The sequence below is a fragment of the Phaethon aethereus genome (genome assembly GCF_964289735.1).
Source record: "Phaethon aethereus genome assembly, chromosome: 1".
In the NCBI taxonomy this organism is placed as follows: Eukaryota; Metazoa; Chordata; class Aves; order Phaethontiformes; family Phaethontidae; genus Phaethon; species Phaethon aethereus.
The window spans coordinates 73,787,242-73,812,508 of record NC_138575.1 but is presented as its reverse complement, the minus strand read 5'-3'; the positions used below and the strand labels follow the sequence as shown (position 1 = coordinate 73,812,508).

Sequence of the window (25,267 nt, the reverse complement as noted above, 5' to 3'; positions counted from 1 at the left end):
TTAAATACATGATTCATTCTCTGCATCAGAAGAACCTGGCAAATGTTCTTTGATCTTGCAGTTATCTTCTTTATTCATAGAAGCGTCTTCTCTTCCTCCATTCTCTATAGCCCTGGAGTTCTTATTTTGAAAGTGTTTCTTTATCAATATAAAAAAAAGGACTGCAATCAAGTAGGAAGGACCTCTTAACACTGCTGATAAACCGAGGTAGACATACCTGTGGGGTAGAGCATAGAAGATAGTGCCAGGCACTGAAGTTTCCAAAGACATCGAAGAAAATCACTTTAATGGTTTTTAAGGATCACATACATATCAAAAAAGCTTTGGGAGAAATATTAAAAGTCATTCTTTATGAATGGTAGCACAAACTGGACATTTTTGCTTGCAAAAACTTCTGTTAAAGAATCGATAATATTATTTTTGCTTATGAAGATAGTTGCAAAGCTAAACTTCCATCATCTTCCCTTTGTTTCTGAAGATTTTTGGATCACTTTAAGGCCTTAGACTTTTTAGGGCTAGAAATATATTGAGATTGCCAGAGCGGGCTGTTGTATGTAAAAATAAAGAACACATCAGAAGGGGCCAAGGGTGTGGTGAAACTGAGAAAAATCTCTGGAATATTCCTCCTGGACACTGATAGCGTTTGTGTTTAGCAAATACCTTCAGCTGCTCAGTATGATTTTCTTTCATTTATTTTTCTCTCAAATGTGGCCAATGCACAAAGTTAACGTTCTTGCCAGTATGAACAAACTACCTGTAAATAAGGTAAATTTCCTCTTGATGGTAAATCATACAATCCTAGGTGTTTTAAACTGACTCAAAGGATATTAAAAATAAGATTCATTACAGAAATCTCTGTCATTGATATTAAACAGTTTTTCTACAATGTAAAGACTGACTAAAAGGCTAAGAGTTTAAGATTTGATATTAAGATTTCTAAATTTCAGGAATTCTTACTGACCTAAATCTGAGTCCAGAGATAGTATCTGACGATAATTTTTGATCAGTGGCGTCACATACTACAGTATAACAGAAAAAAGCATGTCTATCTGTAGAGAGGAAATGCATGAGGCTTTTTGCGCCCTGATTTGCCTTACCTGTATGCATTGGAGTCATATACTCTGCAAGCCCCTCGCTGCCCACAGCTTGTGCTTCCCCATTTCAAGCATGTCTTGTCGATCAGTGCACCAAAATAAACAGGCGCTGGAATCCCAGCTGCAAGGAAGCAAGCAAAAATGTCATCAGATATCACAAGAAAAGACATCTTTTTAGAAATCAGCTTTATATTTTCTTAGTGGCAAGTTACGTGTTGCAATAGTGGTAATAGGTGGATTGGACTATGGGGAGTTTTTCCTTTCCTTTCCTTTCGCAGAGGAACTGTAAGCTGGGATACCCTCTCTGTGCCGTGGGGATCATCAGACCCCAGGAAATGTGGTCTGATGGGTTTGGTCAGGCTTGTAGTCATGCGCCTTGGTTTCTCAAGCATGTCTCTGAGAGCTACCTCGGGCTTCCAGTGCATGTTAAGCTCCTGCAAGGGAGAGCTGGACTGGTGTGCGTTTGAAGCACTGAACTGACGCGTAGTTCCCTCTTCTATGCATAGCCTAAATTATCCTCACTGGCTGGTAGACCCTTCTGCCTGAATGAGGCTAAAGCAACTGAAATCCTTAGTGTGACTTTAGCCAGGTAAGAGCTTATGCTTTACTGCAAAACATGCCTAGTAAGATCACTGCAGGTTTTGTCTCCCAACATCACAGACATTTTGCTCTCTGTTCTGAAGGAGATATCTGCTTACTGCGGTCCTGTGCACAAGCCTAAAGCTAGGAAAAAAGCTTTCTTTCCTAATCTTAAGCTTCCTTGGGACACAGAAGAGAGCACTGCATTAATATAGAGAAAATCTACCACGTTTTAGCTGAGAAAGTAGCAGGTCAGAGGACTAAAGAGAGGGACTCTCCATATTAAATGATCTTCTGACTTCTCTTCTACCATCTGCCCTGATGCAAGAACAGGAATGGGAAAAGGGTTGATGTGGTACTCCCTGAAAGCAAGTTCTTCATATCTTGGCCTTGGGGATGGAGTTGTTTGCATTTTATTGTTTAAAGACAATGACCAGCACATTTAGACATTGTTTTTTTACAATGACAGCTCTGATTGATTGATTATAAACTGCCAGCAGATATGGGGAAGCGGTGTGTGTTGTAAGGGAAATTAGTGTTGTAAGGAATTAATGGGCAGACATGGGACAAAATCCTAGCCTTGCTAGGAGGGGAGTATTGACTTCAGAGGAATCCAGGTTTCAGCATGTACAGGACCATGTTTCACATTAGCTTTGTTCCTGCAGGAGCATCCCACATTCTTATATAGGAAATAATTTATTTTGTAAAAACAAGTATACTCTCAGCCTGTTCCACCCTAGGGCCCTTGTGAGAGTCTGAACTCAGTAATCTGTCCATAAAAACCTGTGTATTACGATCATCAGTGCTGTAGTCAGGGTATGATGGGACAAATGGTTATTTTGGAGGTTCCTTAGAGAAGGAAGGTGGGAGGACATCAGATTTGATCTCTGACTCACTGAAGAGAAATGTCAGCTTTTTTGAATCAGTGACAGTGGCTCCACCCCTTCTTGCAATGGAAGGAGCATGCTGGCTCAATGTGCTGAAGCAGCAGCCTATAGAAAGGCTATAGAAAGCCTATAGAAAGGCTATAGAAAGCCTATAGAAAGGGGCATTGCTTTTTTCATAATGCTTTTTTTTTATTTCCTGTGGCTGAAATTGCTCCAAGTATCCCATTGGCATTGCTTGCCCTGAGAGCTGGGGCAGAAATTCTGCCCTTTCATTTGGGGGGCAGATGAGAAAAGTAGAAGAGGACGAAGCGTGGATACACCTTCCTATCTCAGATTGTCCCATCACAATCCACAGTAGAGACTACAGCCCTTACCTAGCTCTGACTGTAGGCGTTTGTAGGCGACTGTTGATTTTTTAGGCTTCATAGCAAACCCATGTGGCTTGTCTCTTCACACATATTTCTCTACATTTCTGAAATGCAGATGTTCCTATTCTATTGACAAAGAGGACAAAAGGAAGCAGAGGTGTTTTCTTGCCTGCCTAGGCATCTTAATGAACCATCTCATTAGCAACTCTCAGACAAAAAGAAGAAAAAGAGCACTGCAGCATGCTTAAGGGGAATTGAAATCTAAGATGTCGTCTGCCAGGAATGTGAAGTTTTAACATGGAGAAAAGACTCTGCTGTGAGCAGAGATGTATTAGTGTTGAATGAGGTCCTACTAGAGCGTGTCTTTTTGATACTACTTGCAGCATTGTCTGTCAGTGAGCCATTGGTTGAAGTGTCAGTTTAAGTTTGAAGCCTTAGAGAGTTGTTTAGAAATTCAAGATAATACTTTCATTTTGCTGAGAAACTCTTCCCATTTTGGAACATCAGGTTCCCAAACTGCAACACCATTTAATCAGCAGGTCAAAGATTTTCAGAATTGTGTTAGCTGGTTTCCCAATGAACTCTTGACTGAATATTGGACCTTCAGGAAAAAAACAGGATCTTCAGGAACAGCCCAGGATCTAACAGCCATTTCAAGGATACATCTGGTTCACAACTGGTGGTTCCATCAGTGTCATTTAAAGCCATACAAGCAAGCATATCAGTCAGAATGATTTCTCTTACCTAGCATTCTCATAATTAGTGTGTATAGACCAACTGCAAGAGACTTCAACTCTGGCTGAACGCACCTGAAAGAAAGAGGGATAAGTATGAGGTATTTGCCTATCTAGTGCTTAGACATGCCTATTAAACTGCTGTTAATTACCCTGAATTTAATGCTCTTAATGACAGAAAGCCAAGCTTTGGAAGGAGAGTGCTTCCTATGTCTGCTGAAAATTTGTTAAGTGGTATGAAGAAGGTGAATTAATCTATTGTTTTCCATCACATAGCTCCTGGGAAGTCCATTCACTAAGCATAATTAAAGAAGTGAAATTTTGAAGTCATAATCACAGTCTATCCTAGTCTTATTGAAATGGGCCCTTCAACTGCCTTAACTCCCTGGCATACATTTTCCTCGCTTGATGGGATATACCTCACTTGATAGGAAATATAATATTGCCCTAAGACAAAAATGTTGCAAGTAGCTGCATTAGTGTGGCATCTTTCTAGTCTTGAATGACATTCCTCTGTGCATCCCCACATCTTGAACTACACAAAGCCATCTGGCAATATGCCCATCTGTTTCACGGGGAGCCACACTCCAAGCATCAGAAAAGAGGGCACTGATCTTTAATGCATTATATGTCCAGCCTCTGCCATATCCTTCAAATATTAACACGGTCAACAGTCCCAAACATGTCTCACAGAGATGAGGAAAGGAGAGGAGTTTGCATTCTGTTTTCTATGCTCGTTGAGGATCACATAATGCCCTTAGGACTACCATTACATTTTTCACTAATGCATTTTTCTACTGAGTGAGCTTTCTCTTCAGGTTACTAAAAAGTACGTGCTAGTTTGTATACGTGGTTCCCAATCACATCCTGGTGTGCCTGCACCTATGAACCTCAACAGACATGAGCATTGGAGCCTCAGACTGAGCCCTCAGATGTCCCAAATTTCCATACATCTGATAAGCACGATCTGTTAGGGCAATTCCACATCCAGAAATCCTGACAAATGCATGGCATTTTCAAAATCCATACAGCCAGAATATCCAAGCAGAGAAAGACCGTGTGTTCTGGAAAACTTGGGCATATGACAGGCATAAGAGAAACCATTTTGCAGTAGTTGGAAGCAACACACTAGAACCGACTTACAGACAGCAGCAAAGTAAGGTTCAATACTAACAGCTACAAACAAATCAGAAATGACAAAACTCATTAAAGAAAGCATGGTATGCTGCAAGACAGTCTTTTTTCCTAAGAGAAAGAGAGAAATGTAAACATAATTTTGACCCTCTCATTGGAAAGCCTCAACCTTTGGTACACAGTTAGTTAATTTTACTTACCTAAACATAATCATGTATGCTGGTGTGCCTCCCAGTGCATAACAAAAGCCACTTATGACTTGTATTACTGTATAATAAATAAACTTCATTGAACAATCTTCACTTTTTGGACATTGGCCCAAGGTGGCAGTGTTATTTCCTGTCCATGAACTGCTGGCTTCAAGACAGCTGCAGTTATGGAAGACCTGGAAGACACAAAGGAGATTTGGTAGGACACTGCTCATGCAGTGGGGAATCCTGCCTTCAGACACAGGCAGAGCCTGAAGCCTTCCTGTTCCTATCTTATTTGCCTTTCTTGAGGCAATGGGCAGCAGCTTCTTCTTTCCTACAGTGCTCAGAGTTGGAAGGGATGTTCCTTATCAACATGTTTTTGCCAGTGGACAAAGCAACCCTTTGTGGATGATGTTTGGAGTACCTGCAAGACTTCTGAGGCTGGCCTTACCTTTGGTGTCCCTGGAGGGCAGTAGAAGGGGAAAAGCGAGGCTCAAGGAGCTGTGCCTTTTGCTGCTAGGTGACACCATCTGTTAGCTGGCTTATGTCTCTGACTAGCGCCTGGATCACAGGTCCCTCTCTGCTAACGCTGATCCACCAGAGGTACCTCAGAGCTGTAAGGAGCTGTGAAGACACAGCTCATGCAGAGCCCCAAGATCAGCAGTAGGTGTACTGATAGCTTAGGAGCAATAGCTTTTAACCAGGGCTTCAGGGGCTTCAGGATGTGCTGCAGTAAGTGGAACTGTAAGCCACAAAACTTAACCTTTACAGAGATAGACTTGTGTGGGAGGTAGCAGTCCCACTGTCACAGTTGCTGTTGAGCCCTTCTCCCCTGTCTCCCACCTTAAGATTTTAAGCAAAGAATGTTTTTTGGAGCAGATGACTGTAGACAGCAGAGAGAAACCATCCACAAAGTAAAATCTGCTGGAGAGAAAACTGTCTGAGTACAAGAGACAGCTCCAGACCATGTATCTTCTAAAATGATCATCTGGCATCAGAAAACATGGGAATGACACAGTCCAATGAAGGCTTGTATCCATGGACTGGAGCTGCCTCTCGGGGACTGTGCATTATCCTCAGCACTCTCTACCAAGCAGAAATCAGTCAGCCAGAAAAATAAACAGTATCCTGCCACCCCGGAGTCTCACATGGAGGAAACAAGCTGCCTCCCCTCAAATCATTCTTCATACTTATACATTAATGATCAGCATCAGGGAAGATACTACACTATCTAAGTGTATTTCAACTGTTGACTAAAACCTCAGGGTAAATTAAATGAGTTTTATGAAAAGCAAGCTATGGACAACCTTCAGGCAACGTGTAACCACATTGATTTGTTTGTTTCCCCCTCTTGTGTTCAATCTACAAAAGATGTAAATTAATATCTACAACAAGGAGCTAGGGCTTTTTGCTTAATGTGCAGTAACTCAGAGAAATCTCTATATCTTCTGTGCTGTTTGTAACCAGTTTACTGCCTGATCCCCAGTAACTTTGGTTTCCCTTAAATGCATTATACTACTAAATACCTGATGTTACATGGAAAATAAGCTAGTAGAAAACCTCAGAAACTGAAGCAGGGTCTTACTGTGTTCTTTCCATGTCCCACCGAAGTCATGCACCCAGCTAGACACGCCGAAATGTACGTGAGTCCGTTGTCTCCACATACAGGATCCCACACATTGGAGGCACATTTGCAGTCAGAGTTGCACTCAGAAAATATGGCATTTTCATGGTATGGAATGGGTTTTCTTGGAAGTTAAGTTCAGATAGGTGTAAGATTGTAAGAAATTTTTAATTCAGTGCTGAAGTCAGTGTAGTCCCTTCTGGGTGACAATGTTGCTGTCCTGAAACCCACCTCATATGCCCAGGACATATGTTTTCATAGCTGAGTCTCTACAGTATTGATTCCATCCTACTTGCACTGATATTAAAATGATTACTAGGTTATAAAGAGCTTTTAAAACAAATAAAAATGTTGCTACTGGCATGTGTAGACAGAAAAAGGAAAAGGAAAGGCTTTGAGAGATCAGCTAGACTATCCCCTGACTGAACAGTTAACACAGTCTTATCAACTACATCTTTAGCTGTTAAAAATGCACTGATGATAGAAACTAGATTTCCTGGTGTCCATAGTAAAAAATACTCCTCTCTTAAAGCCCAGCTTAACTCTTTCTAGAGGATATGGAGAATGCAGTAGTCCCTTTTACTTTCAGGCACCCTTTGGATATTGAGATCTGTAACAAAGAGGGATGTCTTCCCTCATCTTCTCTTTTCTGTGTTAATTAAGCTTATGTGCTTGCAATCTCTTTCATTTCAGTGCTTACTAAGCATATTCCCTGGTCCACCATTTGCATTCTCAGTGAAAAAGTTGCAGAGTAGAGGACAAACAACAACTAGTCCTTAGGTTCCAACAAATACAAACATCCTTGGCATCCTGTCTGTCCAGTTCCACATTTTCAGCTGTGAAACAGTACGGCCTGATAAATGAACTGTAGTGACAAATTATTGAACTGTGGGTAAGTCTTCAGGGATATGCAGACAGATTCACACTAGCCATGAAGTACTCTGAGCAGGCTGGACATGAGCCTGTGACAACCCATATGGTAAATGTGTTGCTGGGCCCCTTGGACAGCCAGATCCTAGCATGCATACCCTGTACTGGTATCTTCACTCGCTCCAAGAAAAAATAACAGCTTGTAACTTTTAAACTCTGGTTCTCTCCTGAGAGGCAAGAGCACCTTCGGTAGGCATAAAAGCTTCATTTTGGTTTACAGCAGGCTGAGAGTCTATCACGTTGCCGTCTTTCCATCTCTGTGCAGGATATGCTACCAATGTTCTCCGTTACATGTTTTACCCTATTACTGAATACACTTCGCTAAAAAATTGCTTCTGGTGTAGAGATAGTACTGTGTGAAACAGCAATACCACCCCCCACATAGCCAAACAACCTACATCAGTAATGGTGCAATTTTGCTAATGTATTTCTAATTAATCTTTAACCAGTGCTGTGCTTTGGCAGGCTGACACTCTGCAGACCAACAAAACTATCACAATGACATGTGGTAGTATTCACTTTCTCTTAAGCATTGCAAAAGCATGTTCCTCTTTTAGCCTTAATGTCACAGTACATTTTTTTAACTATTGCTGCCATGGAGAAAAACATATTCTTCTTCATTTTATACTCACCCTTCATAGGACACTGTAATTCCTGCTACCACATGGTTCTCACAGCCAACAAAGAAGTGCAAGAGAGTGATGATGTAGGCCAAAAATGACATAGTAAATGCAAACTTGGTTGCTCCAATGATGGTCATTTTGTACTTTTTCATTATGAGCCCTCCTAGGAAAATCCCAATACCTACAGGAGGTAAGGATGTCAATCCTGGAAGAAATTATAGAAGAGGAATGTTAAAATAAGAGTCACAATGGGCTTAAGAGCCAAAGTCTGTCCTCAGGCTGATGTCCCTGGCAGCTTTATGTTCTATTATGGTGACTCTAGGTGGCTTTGTGCTCAGCCTCATCCCTGGGTGGCGTATGCTATTTTTGAAGTGCCTAACCCTCAAAACTCACTTCCATTGCAAGGCACTTGTCAGATGTTGCAGCAATTAAAAGTCCCACATCACATTTATTGCATATTTGGGGTGCCCTTACTATAACATAATTAATGTAATGTAATGTAACGTAATGTAATTATTTATTCGGGTCCCATCGGCATCAAGACTGTAGTTTGCATGCTGCCTTTATATAATTCAAGTTCAGGAGAGACTGCCATTTACATCATCCTGTTCTGCAAGGAATTCAGTCCCAGAAAAAGCATGCCAGAACTTATCCCCATGCACTGCTTATAGCATAAGCAGTCATTGCAGAGTGTAACTCACCTATTAGAAAGTTAGATTTAGATGTAGATTGTCCATACTGCTGTTCCATGTACTTTGGTTTGTAAGTCAGGAAACCAATAAAACTACTGAACTGTAACAGTGAGCAACACAAAAGTGTAAAGTACATTCGATTACTCAATACTTTTTTCAGGGAAGTATAGAAATCTGAAAGAGAGGGATATATGAGTTGGCATTGAAAGATGCGTGGCATAATTACTGATGAGTAATCTACAAAACTTAGGGCAAAATCCTTCTCTCAGTTGTCCAAGTACAAGTTGTACTGATCTTCATTTGCATGTGAGTATCTGAAAGCAAAATCAGATTCTTGAAAAACACCAGAGGCTGAGATACAGGAAGAGAATCCTAAAAGAAGACAGAAGTATGGGTTAAGGCCTGGGTGCTCTAGTGAGATCTGCACATGAACACTAAAGGGCTCCACACAGCAAAGACTTCTTTCAGCTTACATGAATATTATCACAGGTTCAAGGCTAAGTGAGAGCTGCCTTTGTAGAGATGCCCAATGTCTTCCACTGGAATCTGAAGAAACATAGGAGAATTTGGCTAATGATGCAAAGTCATCTCTTCCCACCACCTTTCCACCCCTTTTGTAGCCTAAGGACTGCACAACCAGAGCTGATATTCAAGCCTACTGTATTTTCCTCAGGCAGCAGTGTGCTTCAGAGTCTCCATGAGCTGTATGATGATCAGATGAATAATTTGGCTTTCCATATTACAAAAGGGGCTTTCTAGTATTTTGTTTGGGACCTGATAGAGAAACAATTTTTCCACTGTTCAAATTTCTTCTAGCATAGAGTTTTAGTGGCAGGTGCCACTCAGGTGCTGATGCATTGCAGGTGATGCATGCAGAACCTCGGAGTCTTGAACAAGCTCTTTGACTGCCAGTAATCTCTAGCAGACCCCTCCTTTCCTGGGGAGAGCTAACTGGTTTAGACTGAAGTGCAGGGGAGGCAAAATATTTTGCAGAACTATTACACTCCCATTGGAGGTTGTGCCTATTGCTTTTCACATTTATACAACATGCAAAACACTTGCCTTTCAGTATTACTGACCACTTCCTTGGCTTAAGCTTTTCAGGAGTAAGTTTCTTCTTCGTGGAGCCCATGTTTTCCAAGAGACCGTACGAAGTTTTGTCATTATTGGCTTCCTCTGGCTTTTTCAGACTCTTTGGCAGGAAGCAAAATGGAATAGCTGCTAGGAAACTGGTTCCTCCACCTATTAAAAAACCAAGCCACCACGCACCCACCCAGCGGGAATCCTGTGGGGTGATAGTGATGCTTCCTAGAATCGAGGGAAACAGATACAAATTACCTAAATGAAGAAGTTGAACCTTCCCGCCCTTTATTTGCTAAAATAGCTACATTTTACAATGTCTGACTTTCAGTGGTAACGATAATCGTCTCATGAGAGACCGTTCATGCAGTGAAGGCATCAGGACTCATACCCTGAGAGGTGCTATGTTTCATTTGCCTTTCTACTTCTTACGCTGACTGCCATTTTGTGGCATGCATGGCAACACAGAGGTCTTTATTCAACACATAGGAAACCAAAATGAGTGGCCGACAGGCCCCAAGCATGGGGTCCTTTTAGGGCTGATACATTTCTATCGAGACCACCCTCTGTTAACCTGAATTGTGTAGGTTGCTATTAAGCATAGGGGCATTCTCTGTGGCATCAGTGAGATTAGCCACGGCTTTAAACTTTGTATTGCAAGGAAGATGAGAGTAGCTGGTTGTATTTTTATGATTGTTACATGCTGGCATGTTTGGTGGTGGACCAACTCTATAAGACTTTTCACTGCATGACCAGAATTGGCTCACTGTCCTTATGCTTAAATAAAATCAAACATTAGCTTAACAAAGAGCAAAGACAAAATAGTTCATCTATCTAACTACAGGATCCTGAAGGTCTAAAAACTTCTCTGTCCTGCTAGTAAAACAGGATCACCCACTGCTGCTGCTACAGTGGACCTTTTCCTGAGAAAGCTGTCACCCGTCTGCACTGCCTGACTCTCCGTAGGATGGTCCAGCGGGTGGGGAGGTGGGCTGGCCAGGAAACACCACTTCAGAGGTGGCTCCTGCTTCTTCCAGTGAAAGGGAACTAGACGAAGGACCACGGCTACCACGTACAGAGATTGTTCTGCCCTCTCTGGCATTTTGCAGATCTGAATACATGCGTCTTCTTTTCACCTGAATAAGCAAGGGCTGCTAAAAAGTGTATAATGTACTGCAATTATTACATTAATTGTAAGTCATGTAAAATGCTCAGCTGAAAGGGCGGGTAATCCACCAAAACTGTAGAACTGGTGCGCTAGCAGAATCCTTTCACTACGATCCCAGTTTAGGAAAACATCTTGGGTCTTTGAGAGGTCTTGGTACTAAATTTAAAGTTAAACATGTATTTTAACCCTTCAATCCTAAACCACAATTATAAACTAATTTCCCTGTCAAATCCTACCTTTAGCTTAAAAGCTGCCAGTAATTTAGTAAAATTGTAATCAACTGTATAACAAAATTAATGAAACCAATTAAATATAAATTATATTAATATAATTAATACAATTTAAACTTATGCAGCTGTGTAGAGCAACCTGTTACAAACAAGTATTAGATTACTTTCACTTTTCCTTTGTTTTGCTTACCTAAATCCACAAATCCAATATCCACGTACAGTTTTGCACATAAAGATCCCAACAGGAAACCAAACATTGGACCCAACATGGCTATGGTGTGCAAACATGCTGAAAATATAATGAAGCAGATGCTAGTACGTTTTAATGGCTGAACGTTTTCTTCTGAAGAGGATGATCAACCTCTTATACTACGAATCTCTCAGTTTACTCCATGTTGAGATTACCTACATACACAGGAACATCCTCTTCTTTAGCAAAATCATCAAGATAAGAGATGCCCAATGGTGTTATTGGTGTCTCACCAATTCCACGTAACATATTTCCCAGGAAGATATATATCCACATATATGATGATGGTTCCTTCTCACACCCTGCAGATGAGAGTTTACATGCTTGTAATAGAATAGCTGAATGGGAAACAGTGACAAATCACAGGAAATTCAGCACATGAAATGATTATAGTTTAGTATTTAAGGTATTAACGGCATTTTCCTTATGGAAGATTAATGAAAGGCCTTCAACCTCATTATACTTTTTAATAACTTTTTCCTCCACCTCCACTGTATTTGATTTCTAAAAATACAGGTAAGTATCACCCATCAGAAAAAATGCCCGTGTATAAAAAATGGCAGATTGATATTGTCATAAATATATTACCTGGCATATAACATATATCTTTAATGTGAGAAGTTTGAGATGGTTTCTGGGGCACAGCTTGGCTCTTTACCTATGTCCCATGCAAAACAACATGTAAAACAGATGTATTGCATATTGTAAGCAAGATCATAGAAATCTTCATTTATTCCCAGTTAACTCTGTGCAGTTTCATGTCCTGTCACACTATCTGTTCCACCTCCGCAGCCCCAGGTCCTGGGTAACTGAGTCCCTTCAAACACAGTCTCAGCATCCCCTTCAGCGTTAGGGTGATTTTATTGCAATTTCCAAGTGTGAACATAGGAAACTGGGGATCTAGATCCTTATAATTTGTGTTTGCTGGATGTTTGTTGTCCAAATGAGACGTGCAAAGTTCATTTAAGTGTTGGTAACGTTCCCAGACAGGCAGAGACCGAAGTTAGAAATACAAGCATCTTGCATGGGGCAATGCTTTACCTCACTTGCAACCAAGGATAAAGCTAGCTCCTGTATTTGCACTTACACTAACAGTTCCTTACCTGACGGGGAGGCTTCCAACAAGGTTTCATTCACACCTTGATGCCGGGAACAGGGATTTATGCTTGAAGTTAAGTTGGCTGAAGAAGCTATATGTGATGCTGTCTCATACTTATAACTGAAAACACACAATAGTAGGTTTAGAGGCAGCGTTCACTGCAGAAATGCTAGTGTAGCAGGGCAGGAACCACTTGACTGTTGTTTCCCTAAAGGGAAAGACTTCTTTGTTTAAATATCAATACGAAGTGCTACTGAAGGAGCAAAAAAGATTATTTAAGCACATTTTGGAAAACTAAAACACTAAAAAGAAGAACAAATAAAAGTTAGAATTGTCTGTCTAGAAGACATGACATTTTAAGCTGGAAAATTCAAAGGGGTTTTTGAAAGTAATACAGATAAGAATGAACTTTCGATTCCTAAATTTAGGGTCAGGTCCAAGTGAGCTCCCTATGTTGACCCCACAGTCAAGGAGAAAACGAAGGATCTCTTAAGTGTGGGTGTAAGTCCTCCTTTTCATCTTAGATAATTATTTTGGGGTGGTGGGGGAAGGAGAGGAGTGAGAAGTCATCCTTGGGTGGTACCTGTTTGCCTGATAATTGGCATTGGCTTTAGAAAGGACTGTTGTATAGTAGCAGGTGAATGAAGTCAGTGACTAAAAGACACTCTTTAGCTGTATTTACAGGGAGCAGGGAGATGCTGTGGGCAGGCAGCTGAGCAGCTCGGGTGCTGGAAGCTGTTCAGCTGCTTTAGCATGATCCTTTTCCCAGATATGAGTCCTGCTGAGGTGCAAAGTACAACTAGCTTAAGCAGAACAACATGGTAAAGCACACATTCTGCTTCTAGGAACTGGACTGGCTCTGTTAGATCAGGCAGGCTTATTTTTGGGGTTGAAGCAAAGAACATTCATCAGGAGAGACAGTGCAGAACAGTTTCCTCATAAAAAGTCAGGCCCAGGTTCATGAGATACTGTACCGGTTTCCCAGTGTAGATGAGCAAGATATGTAGTTTGGCGTAAGCAGTTGAAAATAGAAGTCTGATGCTAGTACGAGATCCACTACCATGATAAATAACATTCCTTGGTTTTCTTTTTACAGTAGTATACCTAATATTATTCTAATACATTTAAGAAAGCAACAGAAATATGTCTTACTCTATATGCTATCACTGTATCAAAGCTATGGCTTAAAATATTATCACATAGAAGCAACATGCAGTAATTCTCTGAGCCTGGAGAAGATGGATAAAAATTAGTTTAACCAGCCATGGAAAATCAGTTTAACCAGCCATGTGCATGTGGAACAGGAAGAACCCTGGGACCAGTTCTACCAGCACTGATCCATCTGCAGGGTCTGTGTGAAACTGAGAGGCTGCTTTGTGTGAGGAGCAGCTCTTTGTCACAGGAGAGCAAAATGCATCATCTTACACAACAAGTCTCTGTTTTCATCTTTCAAGGAGCAGGATTTCTTCTATTGAGCATCTTCATGGGTTGATTTCTTCACTAAGTAAGCTCTGAATCCCTGATTTTACATGAGTTACTTGTTACTATACGTAATGTCATATTTCAGGTAGAGATGTCATTCAATATGAAGCTACCCAGTCAGAGCTTTGAGATCCTGTTCAAAACATCACAAACTTATTCTGGAAACCATATAGATGGATTCTATATTCCTCATAATTTTACTGTGGTTCATATTGGTTTGGCTTTCCTGCCTACATGATCTTGACATCTCTATTAGCAACCAATGATGCCACATTCTTAGGTTAGCACTGATTGTCCCAGGAGGGTGTTCTTATGGTTTGCTGCCCAGGAACAGTATATAATTCGCTAAAGCAATAGCACCAACATAGTAGCATGGTTGAAGATTTTCAAAGAACAATATATTTTTTTTGAAACTTGAATTTTCATAGGTAAGTGTTTCCTCCTGAAAAAAAAAAATTCTAATGATTTTGTAAAATCATTTCCTTCTTTGCCTCTTTTCTGAACAAGTCTGAAAGCTAAAGCATTGTGATTTTCTTTTTTTTTTTTTTTTGAGAAGTTGAACTTTTACTTCAGAGGAGCCATGTTTTTCCAACCCAATATAAGGAATAGTGATGTGTGTGTCAAGCGTGATTCATTGCACATCGAGATGAGGCTCTATAGGCCTTCGGAAATCTAAGACCTACTATAGACCAAGATTCATTCAGAAACCAGAAAGCAGTATCCAATTCCAATGTTAGGTTATCCAAATTAATCTTGATTAGTACTTACTATCCCATGAAGAAATGAGGCATTGCTGCTAAAAGACTTCCCAAAGCCATAGTAAAGCATCCAACAGCTATTACTTTGGGCCTATGAAGTTTAGCTCCAAAGTAGCTTACAAATGCAATCACCAGCAAGTTACCTGGAAGGTAATGAACCAAAATTAGTGCCAGATGCTGTGCCTCATATTTCTCTGAAGGGTCTTCTGCATGTTACTGAATATTACCCATCTCAAAGCTCCCATCGATGAAACCAACGGTAGACGACGTCAGGTCAAACCTTCGTTCAATCTGCGTGATGGAACTTTTCATAATTGTACCAGACAACGTTTTACTCAAGTAGCTGAATGATAAAGCAGCGAGAAATGCCTGAGGAAAGATTAAGACGGAAAATGGGAGGTAGAGGCAGGGAAACTGCTCACAGAGGGATCAAATATGTTTAAAACTGTGTGGACCAATCATCATCATGGTATATGCTTGTTACTCAAATTGCAGTGACAATGTTGTGTGCAAATTTTCACATACCCTAATGCTATGGAGCTCCAGGGTGGTCTCTCAGCAGTGTCTGCTCCTGCTCTGGTTTTCCCTGCTGGAGAGGGCTGATGTTGGTGCTGCACTGAGAGCAGCTGTTTTCTTTAAGATTCAGGTTTGCAAAAGCCACCTTAATGAGCAGAAGGCCTGACCTTCCTGCATTGCTGGCCAAAGGTTTTCCAAAGCAGAAAACCTATGGACTGTGGAACTTAAATTTGACAAACAACTCACTGGGGTCTACTTACCTTCCTGACATCCTGAGGTTAAATTTGTCAAAAAGCTGAGGTCCAGTGTTGGGCAGCCAAAATGGTGGGATTTCTAAATTTCTAGATGTTGCAGAAATTGTAAAAGTTGCCAGAGGTAACAAACCTCATCAGTATAGATTTACTGACACTAGTCCAACCTAAAATTAATCTTAGCCCCAATTATCTTTTACTTGGGTCACATGTCACTTATTTTAGGCCAGTTCATAATTGCTTCTAACTCAAACATATGGATAGCCATGGCATCAAATTGAAAGCTTTGTGCATGCTTATGATATTCCAGTATGTGGAAGGTGGTACAGACTGATTGAATTAATCTCTGCCTCAAATGACGTATTTTGAAATGTGGGGATTATGGCTATATGTCACCTGTATACCATATACCTCACAAGGGAAATTTTAATATCCTTTTTAATTTTATAGTTTCTTCCACCAACACACATTGTGGCTTTTGCAAATAAAGATGTATTTGATAAAAAGTTAAACTAAGGTTTTTTTTTAAATATTATCCAACTATTTCAACATAGTCAAAAAAGCAAATAGACTTATTGCTCACTGGGTAAAAGTTCCAATACAAAACAATGTTGGGTAAGTAAACAAAAGTAAATACAGATTTTGACTTTGCAATACTATCTACTGCAAGAAATGAAGCCAATCCTGGAAGTAAAAGCTTGAAAATACATATATTTACTCTTTTTTTGTCAGGAATGTTGAGAAAAAATCTCACAAGTGCAGGCTTTGTCCTCACAAGAAGTTTTATATTTCCTGAAGGCGACTAGCAAAAAGTCTGTGAGAACCACCTTTCTTGCCTTATGCCAGCAGTGCTCTCAGAGGTTTTGGCTGCAATCACAAACAGCTGATAAGCATGAAAACACAAACAAAAATGACTTGGGTATTTTGGGTTTGAAAATGCAATCCCCAGGTAAACCACAAAAGATTTAATAGGAAGGTGAGGGAGAATAACAGTTTGTCTTTTATTACCTCTACAGTATCATGTCTACACAACAAACCAATAAACCCAAACACACTACCGTCAAAAGAAATCTTGTCCTTGTTGTATTTGCACCTCAGCCAGAAGCAATAAATACTAATGCTTTAACAGGAAAGCAAAATTCTCATTAGTTTACTTGCTTTGTTCCGTGAATTCTTCTTGTGCACTCCTGAAAGCTTGGATGCTTGTGGGAATCGGTGGACTCTTTGACTTACAGCCCTGGATTAGATAAAAGTCCTGGAATACAATTTACCTCACCTTATTTTGGCCCTACAAGAGTGGGTGGCGATAGCAACCTCCAGTGTATCACAACCACCTATTTTAGGATGGTTCAGGTCTTCCAGTGGAGGTTGCTACCTCTTCCAATGGCCAAAAAGGGGATCTACTATGAGTAACTTGAGAGTAAATATGTTAAATCAGGAATTTTAATTTTATTTAGGACAAAGATAAGATCTAACCCTTCCCTGTACCTCCAGTGTGTATGCAGTTCCAGAAAAGATAGGGGTACAGGAATGAAGTAATATGTTGTGTCATATTTTTAATAACATTTCTTAACATATGACAACAGTAATTTGCAGTGATATTGATAAGGCACCAAACCTTCAAGCCAGTGCAGCAGGAGGTCGTCTTTTTGACTGGTAGATTTTTGTTCGCTTCATCATCCAAAAGCTGGGCAGGTTCTGCTTCCTGATTTGAGTCATCAGCATTCCTGGATTTGCTTTCCATTGTCAGGGTTGATTTCTTTACTGAGTGATCTGAACCCAAGAGAAAAACAATAATAAATACAAAAGCACATATGTCAAAATAGAGTTGCTTATGGACCTTTCTGATGAAACGGTAGTTACAGGAAAATGCTGAGATGTTGAAACTGAACCTTTTCATTGCGAAGGATTTGGCTCAATGACTTGGATGTTTCAAAGTGTATATTTGTTTAAATTCTGAATTATCTTGTTTTGACATCTTGCTTTTCAAGGGAAATAGTCTTCACTCTCCCCACTGCCTCCCTGTCCCCCCGCCCCTTTTCAGTCTAGAATGATTTTTAACGCTAAAAAGACAATTTCCACAAACAAGTAAGAGATAAAGTCTCTGTCCAAAAATAAACTACAAGGGTCAACAACAGTGCTGAAGCACATGGAGTCCTAGTAAAGCTCTGAATTTGTCTTAGGACTCAATCATCATTTTGATAAGAGCTCTGTAGTAACACCGTGCCATCTGACTTATTCCTTTACACTGACCTGCTGGAAATAATTTTTAATGACAAAAGAGATTATTATTATTATTTTAGCTACCTGACGTCCTATAAGGAGATTATATGTTTTTTCTTTGTGCACTAGTATACAGGGTATCCCTAATCCCCTTCTGTTTGCTGAGTGCTGTCTATATCCCCTGATGCATGAAATCATCTGCAACTCAGCACTTCAGCAGAACTGCTCCAGCTCCCCTGGCAAGAGCACACCCTGTAGCCATAGACAACAAACCTTTCCCCTCCTTTGAAGCCTTGCTTCATGATTAAGTTGAATTTGGTTTTATTGCAATGAATAGTACAATACTTCACCTTTTTCTTTTCTCAGTTTCTTAAAACTCTATATATGAGAGATGGGTAAAAAGAATATTAAAAAGAATATTTCAGTGAAAAGCTGTAAGGGAAGTCTATGTATCTATTTGCAAATTTTATTTAAAGAATGAAAACACTTGCCCATTTGTGCATCTCCAGCTACAAACAGAACAGATTTCTGAAGGAAGATCCAGATGCCACTGCAGACCCCCTCAGAAAAAATGTGTCACTTAAACCCTCTTCAGATCTGCAGATCTTGACACACAGGGGAGATAGGAGTATTGAAACTAACGACCCCAAGTCAGAACTCAGAAATCATAACTCACAGGAACTGATTTATTCCACTTTTCACAGTAGTCTCATTTGAGAAAAGGGTGAAGAAGGGGGAGGAGGGGTGGGAAATCACACAAAGAGAGGTTTTCCGTGCTTGAATGGAGCTGAAAAAAGTTGGATGAACTTTTCAAATGCTGGAAAAAGTCCACTTGCAATTGCAAATTTCTCTGCTATAGGTCATATGGCAGAGTAACACTTTTCAGAGTTTTTAAAGGGTAGGCATTGCTCTAATGCATGATGCTGAAGGACATTTTTCTTCACTCAGATGGAAGAGGGTTAATACCTAAGGATGTTTAGGACGAATATGCGAACAGAGATTTAAGCAATTTAGGAGTTTCTTGGGCTTAACTTCATGAGTATGCCCTTAGGTACTAATGCTGGCATGAACAACTTTCCCACTGCTCATATCTGCTTCCCAGTCTTCATTCATGTGAGTACCACTGCTTCTGTAGCCGTGTTGTAAGTCTGGGTCAGAACACATACCTGGACAAAAAAATTGCTTTTCCGTCCCCTTGGCTCCTCAGACAGATAGGAACAAGAAGTAGAGGAAAGGATTTCCTCAAGTCTGCACAACTACTAACAGAAATGCTAGTGTAATAAGATCCTTAGTGCTCATGAAAAGTTAGTGCACAAATACTTTTGAACATCTGGTCCTCTGAAATTTATCTGTCCCTGGTGTACCTAATATCTATGAAGATATTAGCTTCTCCCTGTTATCATGATACATTAAGGACTACAGTAAGATGCTGAGGTAGCATACGATTGCAAGTCATAGGACTAAAGAAGTGGCTCTTTTTAGAGCGTTTGAAGGTACAGCGTGGCTTAGAATTGGAATATAAGGAGAGAAGGATTGAAGGCAGAGAAACATGAAGATGGAAATAAGAGGGAAAGTAGAGAAAAGAGAAAAGCAGTTAGGTATCCATACAGGTAACTGGAGAAGTTTAGATATTAGCAGGCTATCTCAGTAAATATTTCGGAGAACGACTGTGAAGGCACAAGAAGGGAGGATAGTTAGGTTGAAAGTGAGCAGTAAATATCAAAAAAACGGTTAAGCAGTTAGAGGTGAATAGTGAGAAGGCATCCAGAGGCAGAGGTTAGGGTACCAGGCAAGATAAAGAACCACAGAATCACAGAATCACGGAATAATAACGGAAAAGACCTTCAAGATCATCAAGTCCAGCCATCAACCCAACACCACCATGCCCAGTAAACCATGTCCTGAAGTGCCACATCCACACATTTTTTGAACACTTCCAGAGATGGTGACTCCACCACCTCCCTGGGCAGCCTGTTCCAATGCTTGACCACTCTCTCAGTAAATAAATTTTTCCTAATAGCTAACCTAAACCTCCCTTGGTGCAACTTGAGCCCATTTCCTTTCGTCCTATTACTAGTTAGTTGGGAGAAGAGACCAACACCCACCTCGCCACAATCCCCTTTCAGGTAGTTGTAGAGATCAATAAGGTCTCCCCTCAGCCTCCTCTTCTCCAGACTGAAAGGATAAAAAAGGATAAAAAAGAGATGAAAATGGAAGTAAAATTCATCTTCATGGGGCAGAAGCTGCTTGATGCACACAGAAAAGTATGAAGGCAGCTAGAAGGTGGTATCAGTGCTCAGCTCCTCCAATGATCCAGAGAAAGGACTCTCAGGCAAGAACAGGGGGGACCAGCTCCTTTCAGTGGTGAATGATAAGTCTTATCATTGCTTTGCAAAGGTGTTACTGGAGGTGGTGATACTTTTGCTGGGGAAGGGTGGGAGGGGGGAAGGAAGTGAAAAGATGATGCAACCTGTGCTGAACATATGTTAGTGTGAGCTATGTGCAAGGGTCAAGAGTTGGAGCTGTTGGCAGCATCTCCTCCCATCCTCAGTTGACACTGACCTACGTGGAAATCTGCTGGAGATAGAAGAGATCAGGGCTGGTGAAATGCCATGCCACAAGAAGATTAGAAAAAAAAATAAAAAGGTCAATTCACAATTGATGTCAACATACATTAGCTGTTGAGGCTGACAGTTTCAAGTATTGATGAAGTTACTACTTTATATTTATTTCACTAGTGGTTTTTTCCATGTTTAATAAATCAAGGATCTGGTTACAAGCACAGGAAAGTACGAAGTCTTCTGCACCAAATGTGTCCTTTCAGTTGTATGACTTCTCTAAAACTATTATGCTTTGCCTGCACAAGCCATTCTGCTGTAGTAATGATCTGAGGTATTTTCATTTGCAGGATGGGATCAGTCAAATATCATATTAGTATTGTTCAGGCAGTCACTCAACCTAAACAAAATTCACCCTGTATTCTCTCCCAAGGGAAGAAAACAATTCTGTCCCCAAAAACAATCATAAGAAAAGCCATACTGTGAGAATGAAAGTTAACACTCCTCCGGTTCACTTTTGCATCATACCCAGGGAGCATCTGACAAACAGCTAGTTACAATTGCTTGGTCTTGCGCTCAGTGCAGTGAAAGCGTACAGAGAGTTTTCTCTTCTGAAAAACAGTTTGGGTGGAGGAAGATCAAGGATCTTAACTAATAATCAGTGTGGATCATTTGTGCTGACAGGAGCTGAGGGTTTCCACATCAGCCTGGGAAACATGCGGCACCTTGCGAGCCCATTCCAGTGTACAGCAGCCAGCCTTGGAAAGGACAGCCACAGACTTCTTCAGTGCTTCAGGGTATACGACCTGATAGGGGACATGGCCTAACTCTGTACCTGTAAGGTAGATCTATCGCTTAATGAACGTTAAAAAATTCAAGCTTGCTTTTCTACCCCCTAATTATATGCAAATTATAATGAATAAGAGCATCAATTCAAACACCTTAGCATGAATAACCGGTAATTAGTTTACAAAGTTCAAGACCATAGTTTGGTACAGATTTTGTAGATTCTTATGAAAGAAAAATACAATGATGTCTGAGGAATTTTCAGAATCAAACACAGGCACTGTAAGTCCTTGGACTGTTTCTCATCACAGTTGTACTCTCAGGGGCTATACCACCATTCAGTAGACTACCTTATCACAAATCAAGAGCCAATTTTCATCCAGTAGTTTATAGAACTGTGCGGTGCTAATCCAATTGTCTTACTGATTTTTAAATACATTAAGGAATTATAATAAGACCTTTTAGGTTAATGTAACATGAAAAATGAATATCACAGTGCTCTACAGGTCTAAATGCTGCTTGCATTGCTCATGACATATGATGGTTACTGTTCAGAGACACACATACAAATGTATGACACGATCATTAAAGCCTCGGCATTTACAACAGGAACGTTACTGGTGTATCTGGTGTTACTGGTCACAGATGCAACCAGTACTGCACGGGTAATGTTCATTAGCTGCAAACACTAAATGGAAAGATTTTAGAGGATAAGACAAACAAAAAGAATATTAAAGAGGTTCCTACCTAGGTTCTGTATCCACAGCAATAGCAGTTATACTACCACACGGATGCTGAAAAGTCAGAGCATTCTCTCCTTAAGCAAAGCTGTGCTGGTACTTGATAGAAGAATCATTAACTTCTAACACAAACTATGGTTTAGGCAGGTTTAATCTTGTCTCCTCCCAGTTCTGCCCTCTGTTAAAGGTCCCAAAATACATGTTTATCTACAGTGGTCAAAAATTAATTAGGTAGAAAATGTGCAAGTGTGTTCCTTTTGTACACTCTTGTGAAACATCTTTTTTCCTGAGCTTGTCAAGATTATAATAGTTCTTACCTTCTTGGCATTTAGAAATGGGGTGTCCCAACTTTAGAAGTGTTCCTTGTTACTGATAGCTAAAACGTATGAAGTATGGTATGAAGTTTTATTTTCATAGTCTATGGCTAAAGTTCATTCAGCTAAGACCTGTTAGAGCCAGCCAAGGACTCGCAGGAAGAGAAAATATAATGCCTTGGGTATATTGAACAGCCTGGGTGTTCAAGAAACACTCGTGCTTAGAAGACTGTTCGGATTTATTGTTCAGTGCTATTAACAGCACAGGCAAACCAAATGTGAAAGTATATTGGTGCTATGTGTACTTTGGAGCAGCCCTTTACCTACTTACAGCTCCAGTTCAAGGAAACCTGCACTGGTTTCCTGAGAAGTATTTTATTTGATTGCACCCTTGTTGTGGATTATGCCTGATTCCTGAGAGCAGCTGTAGTTAAAAGAGAAGTAATTCTTAAAGCATGTGAACTATGACTACTGTGTGCCTGGATGTTACACAAAAATGTGCCATTCCTTATAGTTCGTGCACCCTTCCCTGCCACTACTGTCACCTCGCCCATTCTTTTACTTGCTATGAACAATTACAGCCTACTTAATAATGGTGACCTTTGGATAATCTTAATTAAATTTTACCTTCAATACTCTTATCAGTGATACCTTGCACTGCTCATGGTGTTACCAACTCTCAACCAGAGAGTTCCCTTTAGCTTCCTAGAACAAGAGACATCAGCATCAAGAAAATGGTAGTCATGCCAAAGCTATATGTCAGGGCAATTCAACTGCAAGTATTAGTAAAATTATAAAATAAGAATGCAGGAGGAATCCAGATCACAAATCCAGTCTGCAACCCAAAAAGCACCTTTTATGAAAAGGCCAAACTCTGCCTTGAGAACAATAAGAATTGCATTCCCTCCCACTCCATCTGCTTCTAAGGCTACCACAAAAGATTGGTCTTCTGATGCATAGGAATTGTCTTTTAATTACCAGTCATGATCAAATTTTATTCTGGTTTTGAACTGACAGAGTCCTTTAGCTTTAAAAGCTCTTCTTCTGAATCTGATACTTAGGACTCAACCTTGATCATAAATGAAGAGAGCACAGTTTTTCTACCTGTTTTACTAGGTAAACAAGCTAATCATGCCTAGAAACTTCTTGAAAAATAGGCTCTCTTGATTCTGCAGTACATCCTTGGGACCTTGGCTACAGTGTTTTCTATCTGAATCCATATTTCATCAATGTACATGGCTAAAAATGTATACAATATTCCATGTGTAATCTCACCAGCGCCACATCTTGAAATATTAACTATTCCTTATCTCTAGCCTTGTCTGATATGTTTTAAGATTACATATAGCATTTTCAGAAAAACATCTTTTTAAGGGTGATTCCTAGCTATCTACAATTAACAGGTACACTCAAGGTCTTCTCAAAAAATTCCAGCTAAGGAGCTCCTATCCTGGAGCAGAAATTCCTGTTACTGGCCACGAACTGTGCAACTTTCTATTTATCATTTTATTCTACTCCTATTTTGTCATTGTCACGTTCATTCTTCTTTTTTCCCTCTGTGATATCCAGACTCTTCTCTGTTCAACCACTCCATCCAACTTTGTGCCTTCACTGTTATTTCAAAAGTGAAGCTGGAATGTCACACATAATATATTTAGAAATCGAATACCAGTAATGAAAACTAAAGAGACAGAGTGGTGCCTAGCTGAGAAACCTAAAATAGATGGGTCTTAACTGTTGGCTTCATCAAAGTTTGGGATGCCTTCCAAAAGAAAGTAATCTTAGAGAAAATCTTAGAGAAAGTCTTAGAATCACAGCATAATTCAGACTGGAAGGAAACTCTGGATCTCATCTGGTCCAATCCTCTGCACTAAAAGCAGGACTAACTTCAAAGTGTGTTGGTGTTGCTCAGGACTCATGAAGTTGAGTTTTGGATAGAAATCTCCAAGGAAGAAGGTTCCACAGCCTCCCTGGTCCAGTGTCTGATCACTCTCACAGTAAATAACTTGTATACGTAGATGTGTATGTGTGTATAATTGTAAACTCCTTTGCTGCAACTTGTGTCTGTTGCCTCTCATCTTTTTGCTGTGCATCACCTTGTGCACAGGGGAGAGTCTGGTGCTGCCTTCTGTATAAGCACCCACTAGATAACTGAAGAAAGCAATAATATCCATCCACTTGATTCAGTTTGTCAATGTCTGTCTTGTTCTGGAGAGCCTCAAACCAGACACAAAATTCCAAGTGCAGCCTGACAAGTACTGAACAGAGGGAAAGATCCACTTTTCCAGATCTTTTGGTCTTTAATAACTGTAGCTTAGTATGTGGTTAGCCTTGTATGCGCAAATGTGCACTGCTGTCTCATGTTTAACTCACTGTCTGCCAGGGCCCAAACGTCCTTTTGTGCAAAGCTGTTTTATGCCTAGCTGACTGCCTTGACATACTCTGTGGATAGATTAATTCTATGCCAGGTGCTGAGCTCAGCATTTTGGTTTGCTGAGCTTCATAAGTTCCTGTCAGCCTGCTTCTCCATCCTCATCAAACCTCCTCTGCCATTCTGCCTTCCAGCACATGAACATCTCCTATCCTCAGTTTGGTATGACACATGAACTTGCTTAGAGCACTTCCATCCCTATTCTCCAAATCATTAATGAAGTTGTTGACCATTATCAGTCCTAGTATTGACTGCTGAGGAATATCACTAGCAAGTGGCTACCAGCTGCTGGTCTTTGAACTGCTGATCACAATTTCAAATATTCTACTTTTCTACCCACTCTATAGTGGGTAGACTATATCTCACCTCTTTGGCTACCAGGATGATAAGGGAGGCTGTGCCAAAGGTCTTGCTAAAGTCCCAGTAAACAACATGTACTGCTCTGCCCTTGTCCACCAGACCAGTCATCCCATCACAGAAGGCAACTAGCTTGGTCAGGCCTTGATTTGCTCTTGATAAATCCAT

At 40.4% G+C, this 25,267-nt stretch overlaps 1 protein-coding gene across 1 annotated transcript; it reads right to left on the bottom strand.

Annotated features, from left to right (window-relative positions):
• LOC309404634 (solute carrier organic anion transporter family member 1C1-like) lies at window positions 1-25,267 on the bottom strand (the record flags this gene model as incomplete). Its single annotated transcript, XM_081999144.1, has 16 exons — window positions 1-217; window positions 1,098-1,215; window positions 3,673-3,737; window positions 4,997-5,181; window positions 6,573-6,735; window positions 8,174-8,369; window positions 8,866-9,030; window positions 9,919-10,164; window positions 11,525-11,623; window positions 11,740-11,886; window positions 12,688-12,803; window positions 14,934-15,066; window positions 15,151-15,292; window positions 17,309-17,463; window positions 21,825-21,945; window positions 25,109-25,267. 16 exons carry the CDS (start codon window positions 25,265-25,267, stop codon window positions 1-3), a joined length of 2,427 nt encoding a protein of 808 aa, XP_081855270.1.